This window comes from Amphiura filiformis, chromosome 4, assembly GCF_039555335.1.
Source record: "Amphiura filiformis chromosome 4, Afil_fr2py, whole genome shotgun sequence".
Taxonomy (NCBI): Eukaryota; Metazoa; Echinodermata; class Ophiuroidea; order Amphilepidida; family Amphiuridae; genus Amphiura; species Amphiura filiformis.
In genome coordinates, this window is record NC_092631.1 from 62065958 (window position 1) to 62084627 (window position 18670).

Sequence of the window (18670 nt, forward strand, 5' to 3'; positions counted from 1 at the left end):
CCGATATAAATTATTAGATAAATTCGAAAAACGCTATATCGGCTAAATATTTTCTTCAAATACATGTACGTAATCGCCGAAGCTAAGTGCACATATTTTGAAATTACGTCTATTATAAAAGTGAGGATACATTAAGTAAATAAAAATACCTATATATAATTCAATTAATTAAATAAATTAATAAATATGTGTATGTTTGACATGATACAAAATATCTACACCAAATATACAGTTGGAAAGGGTTGACGGTGTGGTTTAAGCCAATACCGTGCAATTGTCGCCTTTAGATAGAAATTAAAACTTTTGTTAAATAACAAGTGTATACTGAGCAAATAAAGCTTATTGACTCTACTAAGTGGATAGACGATTAAGTACAATTGAAACCATTGAAAAGGTGTAACAATTATGATTGATTCATTTTTGGGGACACATATTGATGTATACTAGCGGTGCCGCTTTCAAGTTAAGGTGCCGTTAAGGGCGTACTACACCCATATATTGGTTTGATTGGTCTAAAAAAATATTTTGTCATTTATAGCTAGGCGATATATGCACGGATCATGTGAAATAAAAAAAAAAAAAAAAAGAAAAAAAAGGTGGTTTTAAACCATTGTATAGTAAATCATTTTAGCCCTATATATTTTTTGTTTACTGTAACCTAGTTACTCAGATGCGTGTTTCATAACAAATCATAATTTATTCTTTTCAACATGTTCAAGTAGGGTACATGAATAGAATACATTAAATCCTTTTGTTATACTCTCTATAGAAAATCTAGTGGTACATGCAAAATATATAACACTGAATAAATTAAATAAACACTTACACAATAGATGCATATAGTCATTAGTCAAGTCAATACTATGTGTTGTTAGGAGAAGAAAAGGCTATTAGGTCACCGTATGTCAGGTTATAGGTCAATTGGTTCAGGTCAAATTTAAGCATCAATTTTGAATACACATGTGAGAGTCTGTGATATCAGAATGAGGAATAATTTTGATATTCTGTCTTAACTGGATATATATCGAGAAGTGCAAGGTGGATATACTAATATACCTTGGGATGTAAATGGTGAGTACAATTTAAAATGCCTAGTTGAGATGGATTTCACAAATAAATATAAAATAGTTACCAAAATCACAAAAGCTAAGCTTACGGAAAACTACCCAATATGGTGGTATAGGTGACAAGAAATACAATTTTTTCAACATTGCTGTAGTATGGTTGTGGTAACCTGTTACCTATGGCTTAATTAAGTTTCAGTGAAATAATGTCGCAAGTTAAAAATACAAAATATAGCTCAACATTGAAAATAGAAGCATTTTAACAGGTTCGTTTTTTGATAGTTGTGGAGCACCAAGTTCATGAAGTCATAAAAGAAATCAGGGACCACTTATTCCCATTTTACATATCAACATTATTTCCCTAATGTGTTAGCAACACATATCCAAAATTTTAACGAAATCCGTTGATAGTAAGCTTTCCAAAATGAAGTGAATTTAAATCATCAGTGATGTACCACCTTTTGGCTTCTACTTTTAAAAGCATGTAAGCTACGTTGATACCGATGCCACCAATAAAACGAGAAGATTTGCCCTTCATTTTGCATACCACTTTGTCCAATTTTTTTTTGTAATTTCTTCACAAAATGCAAAAAAATGCAAAACAAAATCAATGGGTGTAGTACCCCCTTAATATTAAGTTGAAAACTCTTTTCATGTAGCCTATATCTAAAGCCACGATTTCTCCGTGATGTACGGAAAAACGGACAAATTCACGGAATTCGGGGTTTGCCCACGGAAATTTGAAAATGCCACAAAATAGTAAAAAAAACTGTGTATAATGTCTAACTTTTGATCTGATTTGCACAATAAAACAAATAAAAGTGATTATTTAGCAGTAATCAACCATTAAACAACCCATTTTAGCATTAATTCTAGGTCTACTACAGTAAAAGGTGATACAAAATACACTTATAAAACATGTTTGTTTTCACTTTTCTGTGGCTTTATATTAGAAAACGGAAACTCACGGAAATCGTCCAATTTGTATCACGGAATTTTAATTTTGTAACACGGAAAAATCGTGGCTTTTATAAGTATTCTTTGTCGCTTACATTTAGCACGGCGATGACATGTAGTCACGTAAAAGGAGGATGCATGCTTTTACAGGCAAAATATTCCTCCTTTAGGGGGCTTGCATTTTCTTCGGGGGGGGGGGTCCCAAAAATACCGGGGGGTTATAGAATTTCAGATCATAGGGGGGGGGGGTATAATTTTTTAACACCCAAAATAGGGGGGCGGTTATAGAATTATTGAGGGCTGGTGACTTAACATTTTCGCGCGCTGCGCGATCGAAATGTGCGTACAATCTATGCAAATTTTTTAGGGGTCGTAAAAAATAGACTCCGGTCACCGACATATATTTGGGACTCCCCCTTCCGAAGAAAATGCCAGCCCCCTTATTTCAACGCTCTCTCTCTCTATTAATTCTATCATTTTGTATTTTCCCAAAGTATTTTGTCTCTCTTTTGTATTTTCATTTTCATAACGGTGCCTATACGGTCTCAATCATAGTGTCATAAGTCCACCACTTTTTACTTAACTTTAATATACTATTTGTATATAGGCCTATGCTCATTTGAAAATAAAAATCCTGACCATGCAATGCAACACGTCAAACAAACAAATAATTTGCCACATATAATGAATTAGATTTGGCATCAAACAGAACGGTGGCAAAATGTGCGCAAAGATGTATTAAATTAGACATGTTCGCCGATCTTTGATGAGTTCGTTCCCCCAATTGAAATTGACCGAAAGGATACATATTCAAGTCTCAAATTCATAAGTTGTTAATAACCTAGCTAGTTGGGAGTATGGCGACTTGACTTTTCGAAAAGTGTGTATGTATTTCATGTAGAAAGCGGTGTGATAGCAAAAAGGGGTATACACGGCAATAGGAGACTTTCCCGTGGTGACGGGGCCGCGGGTGCCTCATTTCGCCACGACCGGTCAAAGCAACGCCGCAGAAAGGCGGCCCAATCCAAAATGCCTCATCGGCTTTTGTTTGTTTTCGCGGACATAGAGCGGTTTGCTTTGATGTATACCGCTAAAGCATCTTATTGGCCGGTTAAACTCTGTTATCGTCAGTAGCACTACACCGTGTTACCCAAACGTAGATATGATTCTAAGTCATCGAATCAGTTGGTAACTTGATTTCTGAGCTGCAAGATGTTACTATTTCTTCACTGTTTAGATGACATTCATAAGAATAATATATAGAACTTTGGACTTATCGGAAGCGGTACATGACATTTCTCTACCTGTGCGTGACACTTCTGATCGACTCCATTGATTGACTAATTTCGCACTTCACTAGTTACCTGTGTTTCACGTGTGGAGCTATAGCTGACTATCGTTCACTTCCTGAATTAATACTGTTGTGATTTACATTTCGTTTATATCGTACTGGACTCATATGGATTGAACATTATTATGATTGTTTTTCCGTCGACCGGGAAGTTAATAATGCAAAACCATCATACAACATGAATAGAAATCACTTTGGCATTTGTTGTCCGAGGACAGGCTCTCTTTGCATCAGAGTCGACATCGGCAGCATTTGAAAAAAAGAGAAAACGGAGAATAATTTATTTCCTGTGAGATACAAAATAATCTATTTTGTTAAATATAATTAAACTGATAAAGTCGGCTCATACGGATCTGAGCAGTGGTGCTATTGAAGCACATTTCATCAAACATGAAGTATCTAGACAACTTGTGGAGCTGTAGCTCATCATTCTTTCTCTTTCTCTTGTGCATCTTGCCAACGCGGAGGTTAGCAGATGCTCTTTTGGACAGCAATACATACCGATCCATCCCAAACTCTTCATTATCATCGCCTCTTGCGGACCAGCAGCTTTACCACATAGCCACAGCAATATTAGATGTTTTACACCATATAGATTGTTCTACAGTATCTTTCACTTCTCAAAAAGAATGTCTTCAAATCCAAAGTAGAGACCCATCTCATATGAGTTTGTATCTTGCAAGGACGATAGAAAGAAGAAAGTATTTATCTGTTTTACCCGATGAAGGCTTAAGCAGGGACAGACCACATGATGCTGTTATTGCTGTAGACCCTTTCCTACTGCTAATTTCGGCCATTTGGTGATTATTTTCGGTTTAGATTCTGATGTTACTTTCGAAGATTGTCGATCGCACGGAAAATGGTATATTGGTAAGTTTTAACATCATATTGTTTGTTGCCATGGATACATGATACATTAAGATGATTGTCACATGCGTGACAGGTGGTAGAACATAAAGCATTTCAGGAGCATTTGAGTATAAATCTGGTTTAAAATATAGTACAATGTTTCCAATAATACACAAATATTAAATAGGTGTTAGTTAATTTCTTCGGATATTTATCAATATTTAAGAAGACTTGTGAGAAAGTAGCTCAAGATGTCATTAATTTTGTCGTCAAGGTGGTCTCACTATTTTCAGCAATACAAAAATTGTGTTTTCCTCTATTATTATTTATATGATTGACTCTTTTAATGGTTTATATGACCCATCTTCTCTGATATGACCATATTCTCCGAAACAAACTGGCAAATTCTGATAAATCGTTGTAAATCTTGACTCAATGTTTCCATTAGCGACATAAAGCCTCGGTCCTACAGTGTTTTATTTGTCTCGCGGATTTGTGTCAAGTTTTCAATGGGGTTATAGCAGGTATTAAAAGTATATAAATTCTCGGCACGTGTGTGATCATCAAGCGTTTCACACCTTCCGTTGTCTTTTATTACCACTTCTGTGAACTTCTTTTGTGTTCAGTAGACATACGGCACTCTGTGTCTATCAATTAATTGCATACTAGTTTGTTGACAAACTTGGCAGGAATGGAAGGCATCCAAAACATATTTATACACTAGTGATACTATAACAATTAAACGTTTTTATGTGAGTGCGAACCATTTAGCCTACCTGTGCAGCGAGTTCGATTTTTAGCTTCCAAAAAATGACTCAGAATTATTTGCTTGTTGCTCGTTTCACCTCTTATCTTTCATTCAGGTAGCAATAATAGTAGTAGAACATTAATAACAGCAACAATCCTGGCAAATAGTGGTACCGATTTTCACTCGAAGTCCCAAGTCAGAATATTTCGTCCTCTTTACTTTGCTGAATATTGACAAATTCCATTTCGACCAGCATTTAAAACGAATGGGCTTAATAAATAATATTTATCGGATTTTAATCATAAGGCTACTTGGTTCCTTGTGTTTATTAAATTCAAATGTTCATTGTGTGAGTGAAAATAGTTGTTAACTTGCAGAAAATATTATTACCGGGGTAATTATTATTTAATATGCATGTATGATGAGTTAAACAATATGCTATGTACATATGTTTTTACAATGTAAAATAGAATCGAATGTACATGTATCATAGATTTTAAAATCTATGAATCTATAGACATATATATGAATATTCAAGCAGTGTGAGTATCGTCTTTTGTTGTTCCAGTAATTTGTTTAACCAATTTGTATCCTTTTGAAGTCACCGCCATTAATCGACCTTGGACGTCTTGGCAGGCACCGTGTATAGAGTCAGTCTCCATGTTAACTTCATTTTATTCTAATTTGCCTGTGTTTATATTGTATTTTTTTCTTTGAACCTTCCGAACGATACGTAACAGCAACAGTTACAATTTACTACGTGTTTATTTCCATATCGATAGACTGCAATATTTTGATTAATTGGGTTTTAAGCAATTATTCAATACAATTAGAAAAATGCATGCAAACGAAATTATTCGGTAATTAGAATCATCCTGATTTTATTATTTGCTATTTCGACAAGTTATACTTTGTGTTCGTACTTTCTAAATCCAAAATATTATAAATATTCTCAATTGAATATTAAAAGCAATTAAGATTTGTTCAAGAAGAGGCGCTTACATTTTGTTATGTACGATGCAATACCCTGGGAAATCCAAGGCTTGTATTTTGGGGCCCTTCAGCATGTTTAGGTGAAATAAAACAGTTAAACAATAGCATTACACTATCTAGGAACTGGAATAAACATGATGAAACTGCCATTTTCTATCATTTACACCCTTTCTCATACAAACTGCTATACAAAAGGAGGCAAATGATATTTTGACCAATTGTTTTAACCAAATATGACAATTGATAATGATATGCCTACCTGGCAGATAAAACAAAACTGTAGTTAACACCGTCTTCGGAAAATAATAAGTAATTATTATCAATGTGTGAAGAAGAAATCTGAAATTGTCAAAATTTTACCTCATTTACACATTTAAGGTGGTACATTCTGATAAATTTTGTGACTAATTTTGCATTTTTCTCAAAATTAACTACACACTGGTAACAAAAATTATGTATGTTATAGATGCAAGGAATCCAATTACTTCACTGAAATTTCAGTTATTCAAGACAAGTGGTTCATTACATTGTATATATTAGGAAATGAGGTACCTCTTTTCTTATCATAAATAAAGTACCGCTTGTCTTGAGTCACTGAAATTCCAGTGTGTATATATATAGTAACTGGATTTCTTGCCTCTATACATAACTATGATAACCTCATAACTTTTGTTACCAGTGCAGTGTGTTATTATTTTGTGAGAAAAATGCAAAAATAGTCACATATTTATCAAGGGGCATACCACCTTAAAAACATAGTAAAGCATCGAATCATTTGCTTCATTTATATGTTGGTTTGTAAATATATTTATCTTTTTTTTTCTATTTTGATTTGAAAGTCCACTAAAGCCATTACAAAAATACTAGATCTGAGTGGTGGAACTATTTTAGTATTCCAATATCTGTGGTATAACATAATTGAGGAAGCGAGGCTTATACAAAAGAATACAAATAATTATGCTCTAAAAATGATCCACGTTGGGTTTCTTTCTTCAATTCATACTCATCATTATAATTATGTCCTATTTGTAAGTGAGTTTGTAAGTGATTAAACAAAATTATAACGAGATTTTGATCCTATTTATTGCGTTTTCCAAATAGTGAAAACGGCATAGATACCATGTGATTATGATCTCTGCTTCTCTGAGAGAAGTTAAAATTCGGCATATATGCCTATACTATATATCGGTCGGCATCTTCAAAGCTAGCTAGCTATCAGTATGACGTTGATTCCCATAGCATATAGCACCATTTCTATTAAAAAGTTGCATTTGAAATGACGATAATAATCAATGTATCGTTTAATTATGGACCCTTTCTAAGGATGAGTGCGTGTTGGCTTCAGTCAGTACGCATGCATACAATAAATTGGCTACTCATGTACAGATGCACATGTATTGGCAAATTGAGAGAGCATGAATATAAATATTAAAAGAGGATTTCGTGATCCTAGCATCCTCTTTTTATGACATTTGTCAGTAGATATTCACGAAAAAAGCTTATTCCCAAAATTTCAGTTCATTCCGAATTTGCGTTTGCGAGTTGTGCATGATTTATGTGTATTACACTGCTCCATAGGCCAATGTTGTAATTTCGTTCTGGTATACCAGAACGAAATTCAAATTTGACGATATTTTTGCTTTGGTACATAAACATTATATAGCCAGAGGTTTGCAAAATAAAAGTATACCCTATGAGCATTTAATGCATTGGTGTTTTGCAAAATATTGACAAAAAGTTCAAGTTACTTATTTGATATAATTATTCATTTTAGGTCATACTAAATGATTTATTATTGTTAAGTGCAATAAGATACCACAAAATATAAATCGATGTATATGAGAACTGTCTCACTATACTAGCTAGAAGAGAACGAAAAATTAATTTTATGGCCTAAAACAACAAATGTATTGCTAACTCATTATTTTGTGTAATAAGAAAGAAGCTTTACGCCTCGCATTATAAAATGCTATACAGGTATATATAATAAATATGTGAAATTATTTGTAGATTCACATCTCTAAACTCTGTCGTATCTCAAACACAAATATTGTCATTGATCAGCAGAAATCGGCTCCAAATTAAATGTGCATATCTGAAAATGACATCTCCATCGATATCTTTTCGGAGAGTTGAATCATTAAATTGCTATACACACGTACTGTGAAAATTTTATCGAGTGTAACGTTGCAAGAAATAGGTTCATTGTATGACTTTGAACGCGGCGATTTCAAGACAACCATCCCTGAAAATTGCCCACAATTGTAATTGCCAAAGCACCATGACTAAACTCTTTAACTGTGTTTACATTATATTAGTATTGCAAGTGAAGCGCATTTATAGTAGCCTACATATGAAGTATTTAAAAGTACAGAAAACAAATGGACATATAAATATTATTAATATTATTGTTATTTTTATTAATATTGAGTATTATTATTATTATTATTATTAGTGTTATTATTATTATTATTATTATTATTTATTAGTACATATAAAGTATTTAAAAGTACAGAAAAACAAATGGAAATATATTTATTATTATTATTATTATTATTGTTGTTGCTATATTTATTTTTATTATTATTATTATTATTATTAGTGTAATAATTATTATTAATTATTATTATTATTATTAATTATTATTATTATTTATTATTATTATTATTAATTATTAATTATTAATTATTAATTATTATTATTATAAAGTTTTACAATTATATTCAACTCAACCATATAAAAAATGAATAGTCTTATTAAATATAAAACTGGACATATTGATCATTATTTCCTGAGCGTCGTCCATTCAGTGCATGCATGGATTATGAATTTGAAACAATCATCACGAATATCATGATCACCACCACAAGCCACACGGTCCACACCACCATGACCACGATGAGCAAAAACAAAAACAATGACGTCACAATAAGTTTGTATTCCACCAAGCAGTTCTCCATAAGTCTGACTTATAAAATGCCCGCTTAAATGTCGGCTAGAAGAGAGTGTCAGCTCCGGCAATAATTTATGAAAAATGTTACATTTGCACCTCATTTAACTTTCTTTAAATGCATGGTATAGGGTACCGACGGAGAGACTGCTTGCCTAGTAAGATTGTATCGTTAAATAGCGGGTCTTTTGAAGAACGCCGACTGATGCGGAGCGGCTCGTTTGCCTTCGCATTGTTAACAACTGTTCCGCTACAATTTTTATATTTATATTTATTCTGTCATAAGAATTTCATTCTGTTTAGTTTGGATTTATACAGATGCCCAGATCAGTATATGCCATGAGCTAGCCTGCGGTATCGGTATTTACCCTGGGTTGGTGTTTTAACAGAAACATTTTCTTGATTTCGATTGCCAAACTATAATGCCATATGTATTTCTACATGACAATGTGTGCTGACGGGCAGCTGATGTTAGAGCTGTTTACTATTTATTTACGAAGCTACACGAGGATGGTCCGATAAACAACCGCATCCCTACAATGTAGCCGCATTTTTTTTGACATATCACATATTCAGTTTAAGAAAAAGACACATAATGAACATGCCTACATTTACCATGTGCTGATAGGGCTCTATGTATAAAAATAAATGAGTAAGCCATCGATCCGTTTGTGGTACTTTGTGAAAGGATTGCCTCTGAGCCGCACCATTGGATCCGCGTGACGAAATTTCACAGCAGAACCAAGTTATATTATACAAACTAACTTTTAATACTAGCAGTCACCCGTCTTTCGCGGTCACCGTCTTTCGCGGTAGATATTTAAAAAAAAAGCGTGCATGGTCATTTCACGTGGATCCATATAGTGCGAACGTTTTTGGCATGCCGAGAGGAGGTGGACAAGAAATTTTTGGTATAAGCCATTTGAAAATTATATTGGGGAGGGGGGGTCGTAATTATTGCACAGACCACCTAAATATAGTCAAATGACACCTGTATTTTGGTCCAAATTTGACCACAACCTAGTCCTAAGTGTCCGGTGTATTTATATTTATTAGACTACTTACGGGGTTAATTTGACCACGCTGTTTTAAGAGTGTATACCCGGGGTATATACAACTGACGATGTATTCCCGATGTCTTCCCTTGGCTGTAGTTTACACTCTTAAAACAACGTGGTCGAAATTGCCCGCATATTAGTAGTCAACCTTATCGCTAAGTTGTAGTCAAATTTTAACCACAAAAAGGGATTTGACCACAATTTAGAGGTAAGGTTCATAGTTAACTACTACGTGATCAATTTTGACCACGTTGTTTTAAGAGTGTAGAACATTTATAAAGCCATAATCTTTTAAAATGAGTTTGGTCAATGTATTTCAAACCTTCTTTTTTTGGCATATTTGTAATGTTCATATTAGGGCCTACATGTCCGCACTTAATACACCGAAAGTATTGGATTCAGCCAAATTCATTTTATTTTAGGACAGCAGTGCAAGTTTAACATGTTTGAATTTAGAATAAGTCATGACTAATGCCCATCATGCCCATAGAACACCACAGTTAAGTTAAAGTGGGGTTTGTTTCATTTTCCTCATTAAATTGGCTTGATTACTTAAACATGTAATAATATTTTACAATATTTGGCAAAGAAAACCCAAATTAAAATTGGACCGAAATCACATGTTAAGGCTTTAATAGAAATGTGTATAATATACAATGTAATATCTTTCTACAGCGAAATTAATAATTAAAATTAATTATGTAAATTTTATCGCTATTTCTAATTTTTTATGTAGGTAACGGACAGTGTATTCAATTATTAGAGAAGCAACGATGCCGAAATAAGCTACATCGGAAGTCTGGTAGGAGGCGATGTGAAACTAACTTTCTTCCACTCGTTTACTTCGATGGCGATATGGTAGGTATACTTTTTACGCAAACATGCAGGTATCATTAAGCACGATAAAACAAATAAATCATTAAATGAATGACTGAAGTTTGCACGACGGATCCTGTACACTAAATGCTGCCGTCGTCAACATGGCACAGATGCGTTATCATGGTTGGGGATGTCACCGGATCAGTGCCACGATTGTGGGTACCTTTTCAGAGACATGGGACGTTTAATAGTAGAGGCAAATGCGCCAAATTTTTGACAGAAATTTTCGCATCTTGTAACCTGAATAATGCATGATTAACAAAAGTGCCCAAGGGCCTCAATGTTACTTTTTTCGTGATTTACTACTCTTTTTAATTTGGTCTTTATATCCTACCCTTCTCCTGACCAGGGAAGTGCACTTCCCTGTCCTGACACCCCCCGCCCACCACACACACACCCCTTTTTACACTCTGTAAGTAAAAATGGTTATGTTTTAAACACTTCGGTGCATTTACTTTGTAATACTTTTTAAACACTGCTATAAAGTGTAAAGGCCTATCACAGATACTATTACTATAGGCGATATAATACAGGCCTGCACAGTGCACAAATTTACTTTAAAGACTATTGAACTAAATGTCTATAGTGTTTAGTTCATAAACAGGGTGTTCAGTTCTTTAGCAAATGTGTATATATTTTTATTAAAATATATATATACTTTGATGTTTAGTGTTTACCTCCTAGGATTTAAAGTAATACTGAAGTGTTTGAATTAGTGTTTAAAACCTAAACGTTTTTGTCTAAATGGTGGAAAAAATATTTGTTTAACCTTTTTTAAAATAGGCCTATACATGTAGGTTGACAGCGATTATTTTGATTTCGTCATGTCAATCATAATCAATGTAATAAATTTGTAAATCAATGAGGACATCAATGCACAAGATAGTATAAATTGTGAATTGACGATCATTTAGATCCATGATAGAATTTGCCAAGATACCGCACTGCTAGTATTACATCATATAGGGCATATTGTGCATTTGAATATAATCAGTGAAACAGTAAGTTCACACACGTTATACAGGCACCAGAGACTGCATCTGTCAACAGTTTCAGATTTTAAAGATCGGCAAAACCTTTTAGTTTCGACCAAAAAGAGAGAATATAGAAATAATTGTATTACTCCTGACCAAGAAGTCACACATTTGTCTCAAAATTACACTCGGTGGAATGCTGGTTTCTCGTTAACGCACCCAATTAAACGAATTGGGAGACAAAGGTGTAAATACAATGTAAGTGGGAGTCGATAATACGTGACAAAAGTCAGTTTAATGACTTCAAAGTGGTTGGGTTCAAAACGTATATAATTATGTTTCTAAAAATCTAAAACCATGCATGCTAGGCCTATATAAAAACTACACGGCATCCATGAAAGTGTAGAAATTCCTAACAAAAAAGATGAAATGATTTATGATGACAATTAGCTTGACGTTTGATTGAGATGCAAGCATTTTCAGTTTGCTGGTTTCTTATTATGTGTGGTCAAAGACATGAAAGAAATGTACATGAAAAGGGTGGCCACATTATTAATAAGCGTTTCTCTAATATTTACCACTTTTACAGGAAAAAGAGCAACAATTGAAGTGCTACCCGAATGCTGGAGAGTTTGGAGGATGTCCTCAGCTCAGAACAGACCCCAGTAATTTCTCCGTACGATGTGAATTGCAACAAAATACGAGGAGATGCCAGATGCAAGAACAAAGAGTAAGTGGAATCGGGGAGGGAGGATGGTGGCTACAAGTCCCATTGGGCTATTCCAGAAAATAAATGCACACCCCCTATAGAGGAGTAACTTTTTAATCAAAGAAATGTCTGGATTTCCAAGTCTGCTTTCTGAAAACAACTGGAATTCCAATTGCCAATGTCGCTTGAAAAAGCTTGGAAATCCAATTGAAATGTCTAAAACTATGAACTTTCAAATTCAGAATTTCTGACTTTGGACTATTTTTCTACTGGATTTTTTCGCCTTTGGACACTTTAAAAGTCTGGATTTCCAACAACTATACGTCTGGACAAAAAGTCTGGAAATCCGAACTCCTCTATAGGGGGTGTGCATCTATTTTCTGTAATAGCCCATTCAGTGATCCCAGCGAAAGTATAAACAAATTAAAATTGTGTAGAAATCCCTTAAAAGTGGATGATAAGTCCTTAAAGTTGCCAATGGGTATTTCTGAAATGAAAAATATGGGCAAAAAAAAAAGGAAACGTTTATTGACAAAGTTGAAGCCCCATTGAAATACCTACTTTATACAATGTCAGTTAGCATGGTTAGTAGGCTATAAATTACAGATTCATGTAAAATGTCTTATTTTGTCTTTCATACATGGCTTTCAGCTGAACTACTATCAGGTTATGTTAGCACATCGATGACAATGACAAAGGTTCCAACATCTGAATTTTGATTTTTACGATCGTCCGGATGAGCAAGGCACTGCAGTGTGCATTTCGTTAGTCCATAGTATGAGCATTTTATATCCACCTTTGAAATAGAAGTTGATAATTAGGCCTATATGAAATCGCGATCCTGTCTGTCTTCAGAAATTCAAAATTGATGAAAATGCTATTCAGCCATTGTTGCATTAGGCCCTTTGTGCAAAAATCGAAACATGCAAATATTCAGTTGGGAATTGACAATGTAAAGGAGTTTGAGCATGTTGAGCTAGAACATGCATGTTTTTTTGTGATTATGAGATCATCAAACCCCTTTGGGATGATATGGTTAAAACTATTCAAAATAAAGATGATATTGAAATGAATGAAAATTATAAAACATTGAAATATGAAAAAAAGAACATGCATGGATAAAGAATAAAAAAAACACCATGCATTTCTCACGCAAGCATTAAAAGACGACGTGTTTCCGCGTGATGGGCAGGTATTTTTTCTAATAATATTATACCCAATAAATAAAGTTGTCAAAGGTTTTGTTTTCCTGTTTTTTTTAAATATTATCTATTATAAAGATGTATATTTTTGCCATTGTTTTTCATTGATGCAGGTTAACGCCCGATGCAAGTATTACGAGATCTGTGACCAAGCTGTCATAATATCAGGTGGTTGGAATAGACAAACTACACATTATAGACATGCACAGAATGCCCGTAATATGTACAACATGCTAAGAGACCATGGATTCAAAAGACCTAATGTGAAAACTTTCTTCGCCGATAACGGCGATATTCTAGGTATGTCTCGTCAGAAACGTATAATGTATAATTAATAGGCTATAATTTAGATTATACACTTGAAAAGTACTTCACCGGCCCGAATGTGGGGAAATGATGGGCCGGGCTTGTAATTTTCCCTGGTACTTTTCGGATTAATTGCATAATTGTCCGATCCTTGTAAAGTTACAGGTTCTGGAGCGTGGTGGAACCCAGCAGGCTCATTTATAAGGGAAATTTTCAACAACCCGGATTTTGAATGGTAGAACAACCAGTGGCGAAACTATGGGCGTGAACCTAGAAAATGTTGCATGGGGACATGAATAGGATTTGTTATGATAAAAGGTTTAGGTTCCCCCATTTGTTTCGGGCGTGTTTCCCCAGGGGTCGGGGAATGTATTTAGCCCCGATATTTAGTCAAAAAATTACATGCCACATAACCACATAAATTCCCACATTTCCCGGGATGGGGGTATATAATAATGCATTAATGCATAAACTAAATTTATATCATTTTCACTAAGTTGCCTCTTTAATGTTTAGTCTCTATACATGTAATAGCTCTATAGTTCTATGTTTACGATTGTGGGAAGTTGAATGCTTTTATCTGCTTTTGCCCATAGTTATGTACTGTCTGTGGGGATTTGCTGTTAATTTTGTTTTTATATGTAAATGCATGCTGGGTAATTAACTCGCTTGTTGCCATTTTGTAGTACGGTTAAATGTTTTATAAAAAGATTGATCTCATGACAAATCTAAAATAGGATTGAAATATTCAATGCAATATATTGGAATTTCAGTCTAATCGATTTATGTTTTTCAATCCAAATTTAGATTTGTCACTGATACCAATCCGATAGATAGATCTGAGGAATTAAGAGAGTGCATGTTTTAATAAGTATTTTTTTTCCGTGGTGGGAAGGAAGCCAGAGAGAGAGATTTGAGAAACGAAGAGAACCCAGACATAATTATCGAATTGCATTTGAATACGAGGAATGTCCTTCTGATATCAAGTCATTTTGATTTTTTTTGTGTATACCATTTTTTGGCAAGTGATTAAAAATTGAAATTTTTGAAATTTAACAGTCCTCGAAGTAAATAGTTAATGATATGTTTGTATACCGTAGCTGGGATGAAATGCCGTCCATCATAATATGAAAATGACCTTTCGTATTGAAGATAAAGATCCTCCAAACACCAAAAATGTAGGTCTTTTGGGGAAAATGTATATCTTTAATATGAAAGGTTAACATTTTCAATTGATGGTCGGCTTTTCATCCCAGCTACACACACTTTAAGTACATATCATTAGATTTATACAGTTTACTTTGAGGACTGGTAGAAATCAAAAATATCAAATTTTAATAATTCGCCATAAAATTTGTATTATTTATATCGCGAATTTCAAAAAAATCGAAATTATTTGATATCATCAGGACACTCCTCGTAATCAGAATGCAATTTAATGTCCGATGTGCTCTCAGGTCCCACAAAAATACTATGCAAACGTTTATTAATTCATAAGAGAGGGCGTTCGTAAGGAAACATGAATTATTTTATGAAAGGGAATTATTCATTATTTTATTATTTTATTATTTATCATTTTACAACAGATGTTTGTCACAAAACTCTTTCTATAGAGCTTCTTACATATGGCAAAAAGCAAATATTCTGTTTAAAGTTACAAAATGAGTAGGCCTACTTACTTATTGTATTTATTTATTTATTTATTACACTTTATCACTGGCACAGAATTACAAAAATATAATAATTCACATAATAGTTACATCAAAAAATTACACAATAAGGAACAATTTTGTTTTTAAAAGTCCAATGAATGGTTGGAGCGAACAGGTGCTATGCACCTCTAAGACCGACCCACCAAATCCAAAAAAGAAGGAAAGGGAAGAATAAATTAAAGGGGAAAATGCAGGTTAAGTTATGTTTGCCTGCAATTTAGACAATTACAAAAAGAGGTCCAAGTGCAAACACAAGTTGCATCAAAGGTGCGAGCAAAAAAATATCACACCTCTTATAAGCTGCATCTAAGTTTATCTTGATGAAAATTGGATTATCTAAAACCACCCTTCAACCTTCCAGGAGGCGATTTATTTTCAAATAAGTGTCCTAATCACAAATTTGTTTTTTAGATAGTGCAAACTATTCTTTTTCTGTTATTCATGAAGCTATATGTAGATAGACAACTGATGACGGTCCCATTTTATGAAAATGGATGGGGTATATACCATTTTGTGATAGAAATAACGTATACTTGTATTGTACTGTTTAGTCAGTCATGGTAGTGGTTTTGCTTAATATCCCTGCTGATAACCCACCGCCTGTTGCTTGCATACTAACCATAACCCTATCTCCTTCCACCCATCTCCAAACTTTTTTGTGATAAAGGTCTACCTTTAAATACAGTTGAGGAAGACGAGCAGAGCAGTAGAAACACTTACCCAGCCACACAGAAGGTTGCTATGAGAAATCACATCAAGGCCTTATGCCGGGTGGAGAACTGCGTGGAAACATTGGTGGTGTATTTAAATAGTCCTGTTATGAACGATGGCAGAAGTCTGTTATGGGACGCTGATAGCGATGGAATCGTAAGTCAACAGTCCTTTTTTTTGGGGGGGGGGGAATTATAGATCATACATTGATGTTGAGAGCCCCGCTGAGAGCATTATAACTCCTCCTCCTCCTCCTTCTTCTTCAAACCGGACATAATATGGTGGCATGTTGAAAGTGAATTATTTTCGCGTTATGTATAACTAAATCTACCAGTCTGATATGATCAATATTCCCAATCTACTCGTTTTGGTGTGTATAAGAGTGTATCTCTTCCAAACGCACCATTGATCCACATCCGCTTGAAATGACCAGGCTTTCACAGTATCTAGAGTTTAATGGCTGGTCAATTCAAGCTTACTCTCCAATAAGTCTAATGGTGCGTTTGGAAGAGACACGCTTTTCAAGAACACCAACAAGGGATGGGTAACTATAATTTTGACACTACCTGTATAATATAATAGTTAGCAAATAAATCAAATGCTTTTTTATAGAAAATAATTATGTTTTACAAATGTTTTCTATATACAATTTATTAAAATATAATTATTTCTTATATATCTTGCATCCTTATGCAGGCAAGCAATGAAGAAACCTACTCTGTGAGCGAATTACTGGAAGACCTTCAATCCTGTTCTGCAAAAAAGGTTTACGTGATTGCTGATCAGAGCTACTCCGGATTTCTTGCCGAATCCTTAACAACATCGGGCGAACATGGTAACGTTGCGGTGTTCTCCAGTGGTGGATCATCGGAATACTCATGGAATGATGAACTGACTAACTTCTGGGTTAATGCAAATCACACATCACAGTGTACTGACGAGCTTTATGAGGTAAGGTTTCGCAAAATTGGCAGGTGTCTTACGCATGACTAAACAAAATAAAAAACAGATTCAAAACAACAAACAGTTATGATATAGGCCTAAAATATGGTTGCAATTGTTTCAAAATTGAACCTACAGTATACACATTTCCCCTTGGTTCTTCCTGCGTGCACTTTTCCGTGGAGTCACATTTTGAAACGCATCGATGCATATGCAGAGATTTCCCACTCACGGAGAGGTCAATTATTATATTAAACTATTAATTAACGAAAATACGGAAATTGTGAAAAGTCAATAAGTGGCCCTTATATTAAATATCTATGAAGTCAATATATAGAGAATAATATATCTAATTAATGCCCTCCTCTCTGAATTCAATAAACGATTTATTTGATGACAATGTTCCTTTATATTGCAGAGTTACCAAGATCAGATGACTTCGCTTCCAATGCTGACCGAAGGCTCATTTAACACAGCAAATACGACGATCTTTGGAGCAGCCTGTCCTCTGTTATCATTCTATACAAAACACGAACTAAAAGCCAACTACATGGGCTGTCAAAATTTACCTATGGCGCTGTGGCTGTCTAAATTTAGGCGGAACGCTGACGGGAAGACCAAATCATGAGACAAATAAGATATGCATAGATGTTTATGAAAATGGATATAAAATATCATATTACAAAGATGTTTAGTATTTATGAGAAAAAAACCCTTTGAAGTTTCCTTTGAGTGAGGAGGAAACGGACAATTACAGAGGGAGGGTTTAAATAATTATACAGCACATGTAAATGGTGGTACATAACAGGTTGATTGTCAATCCTTAAGGGATCTGGAATGAGCGTTTTGAGCGTCTCGACAGTATTTTTTGTAGGGACATGAGAGCACATCAGACATATCGAATTGTATTCTGAATACGAAGAATGTCCTTCTGATAATACAAATTGTATGACAAATTATTAAAATTTGATATTTTTCACATTTTTGATATATAACAGTCCTCGAAGTAAATTTTATGAATCTAATGACATATTTTAAAGTGTATGTAGCTGGGAGGAAAAGCCGACGATCAATTGAAAATTTTGACCTTTCATATTGAAGATATGGATTTTTTCCCAAAAGACCTAATTTTTTTGGTGTTTTGGGAAAAAAATCCATATCTTCAATACGAAAGGTCAACATTTTCAATTGATCGTCGGCTTTTCATCCCACCTACATACACTTTAAGTATAAATCATCAGATTTATAAAGTTTACTTCGAGTAC

General features: G+C 34.2%; 1 protein-coding gene across 1 annotated transcript; it reads left to right on the forward strand.

Moving 5' to 3' along the window:
* Positions 1 to 3078: 3078 nt before the first annotated feature.
* LOC140151172 (uncharacterized) lies at positions 3079 to 18306 on the forward strand. Its single transcript, XM_072173405.1, is given in 8 exon segments — positions 3079 to 4144; positions 4147 to 4242; positions 10707 to 10828; positions 12413 to 12553; positions 13848 to 14034; positions 16438 to 16619; positions 17160 to 17414; positions 17824 to 18306. Coding segments are annotated over 8 exon segments (1575 nt in total). The 5' UTR covers positions 3079 to 3762; the 3' UTR covers positions 18034 to 18306.
* Positions 18307 to 18670: the final 364 nt, after the last annotated feature.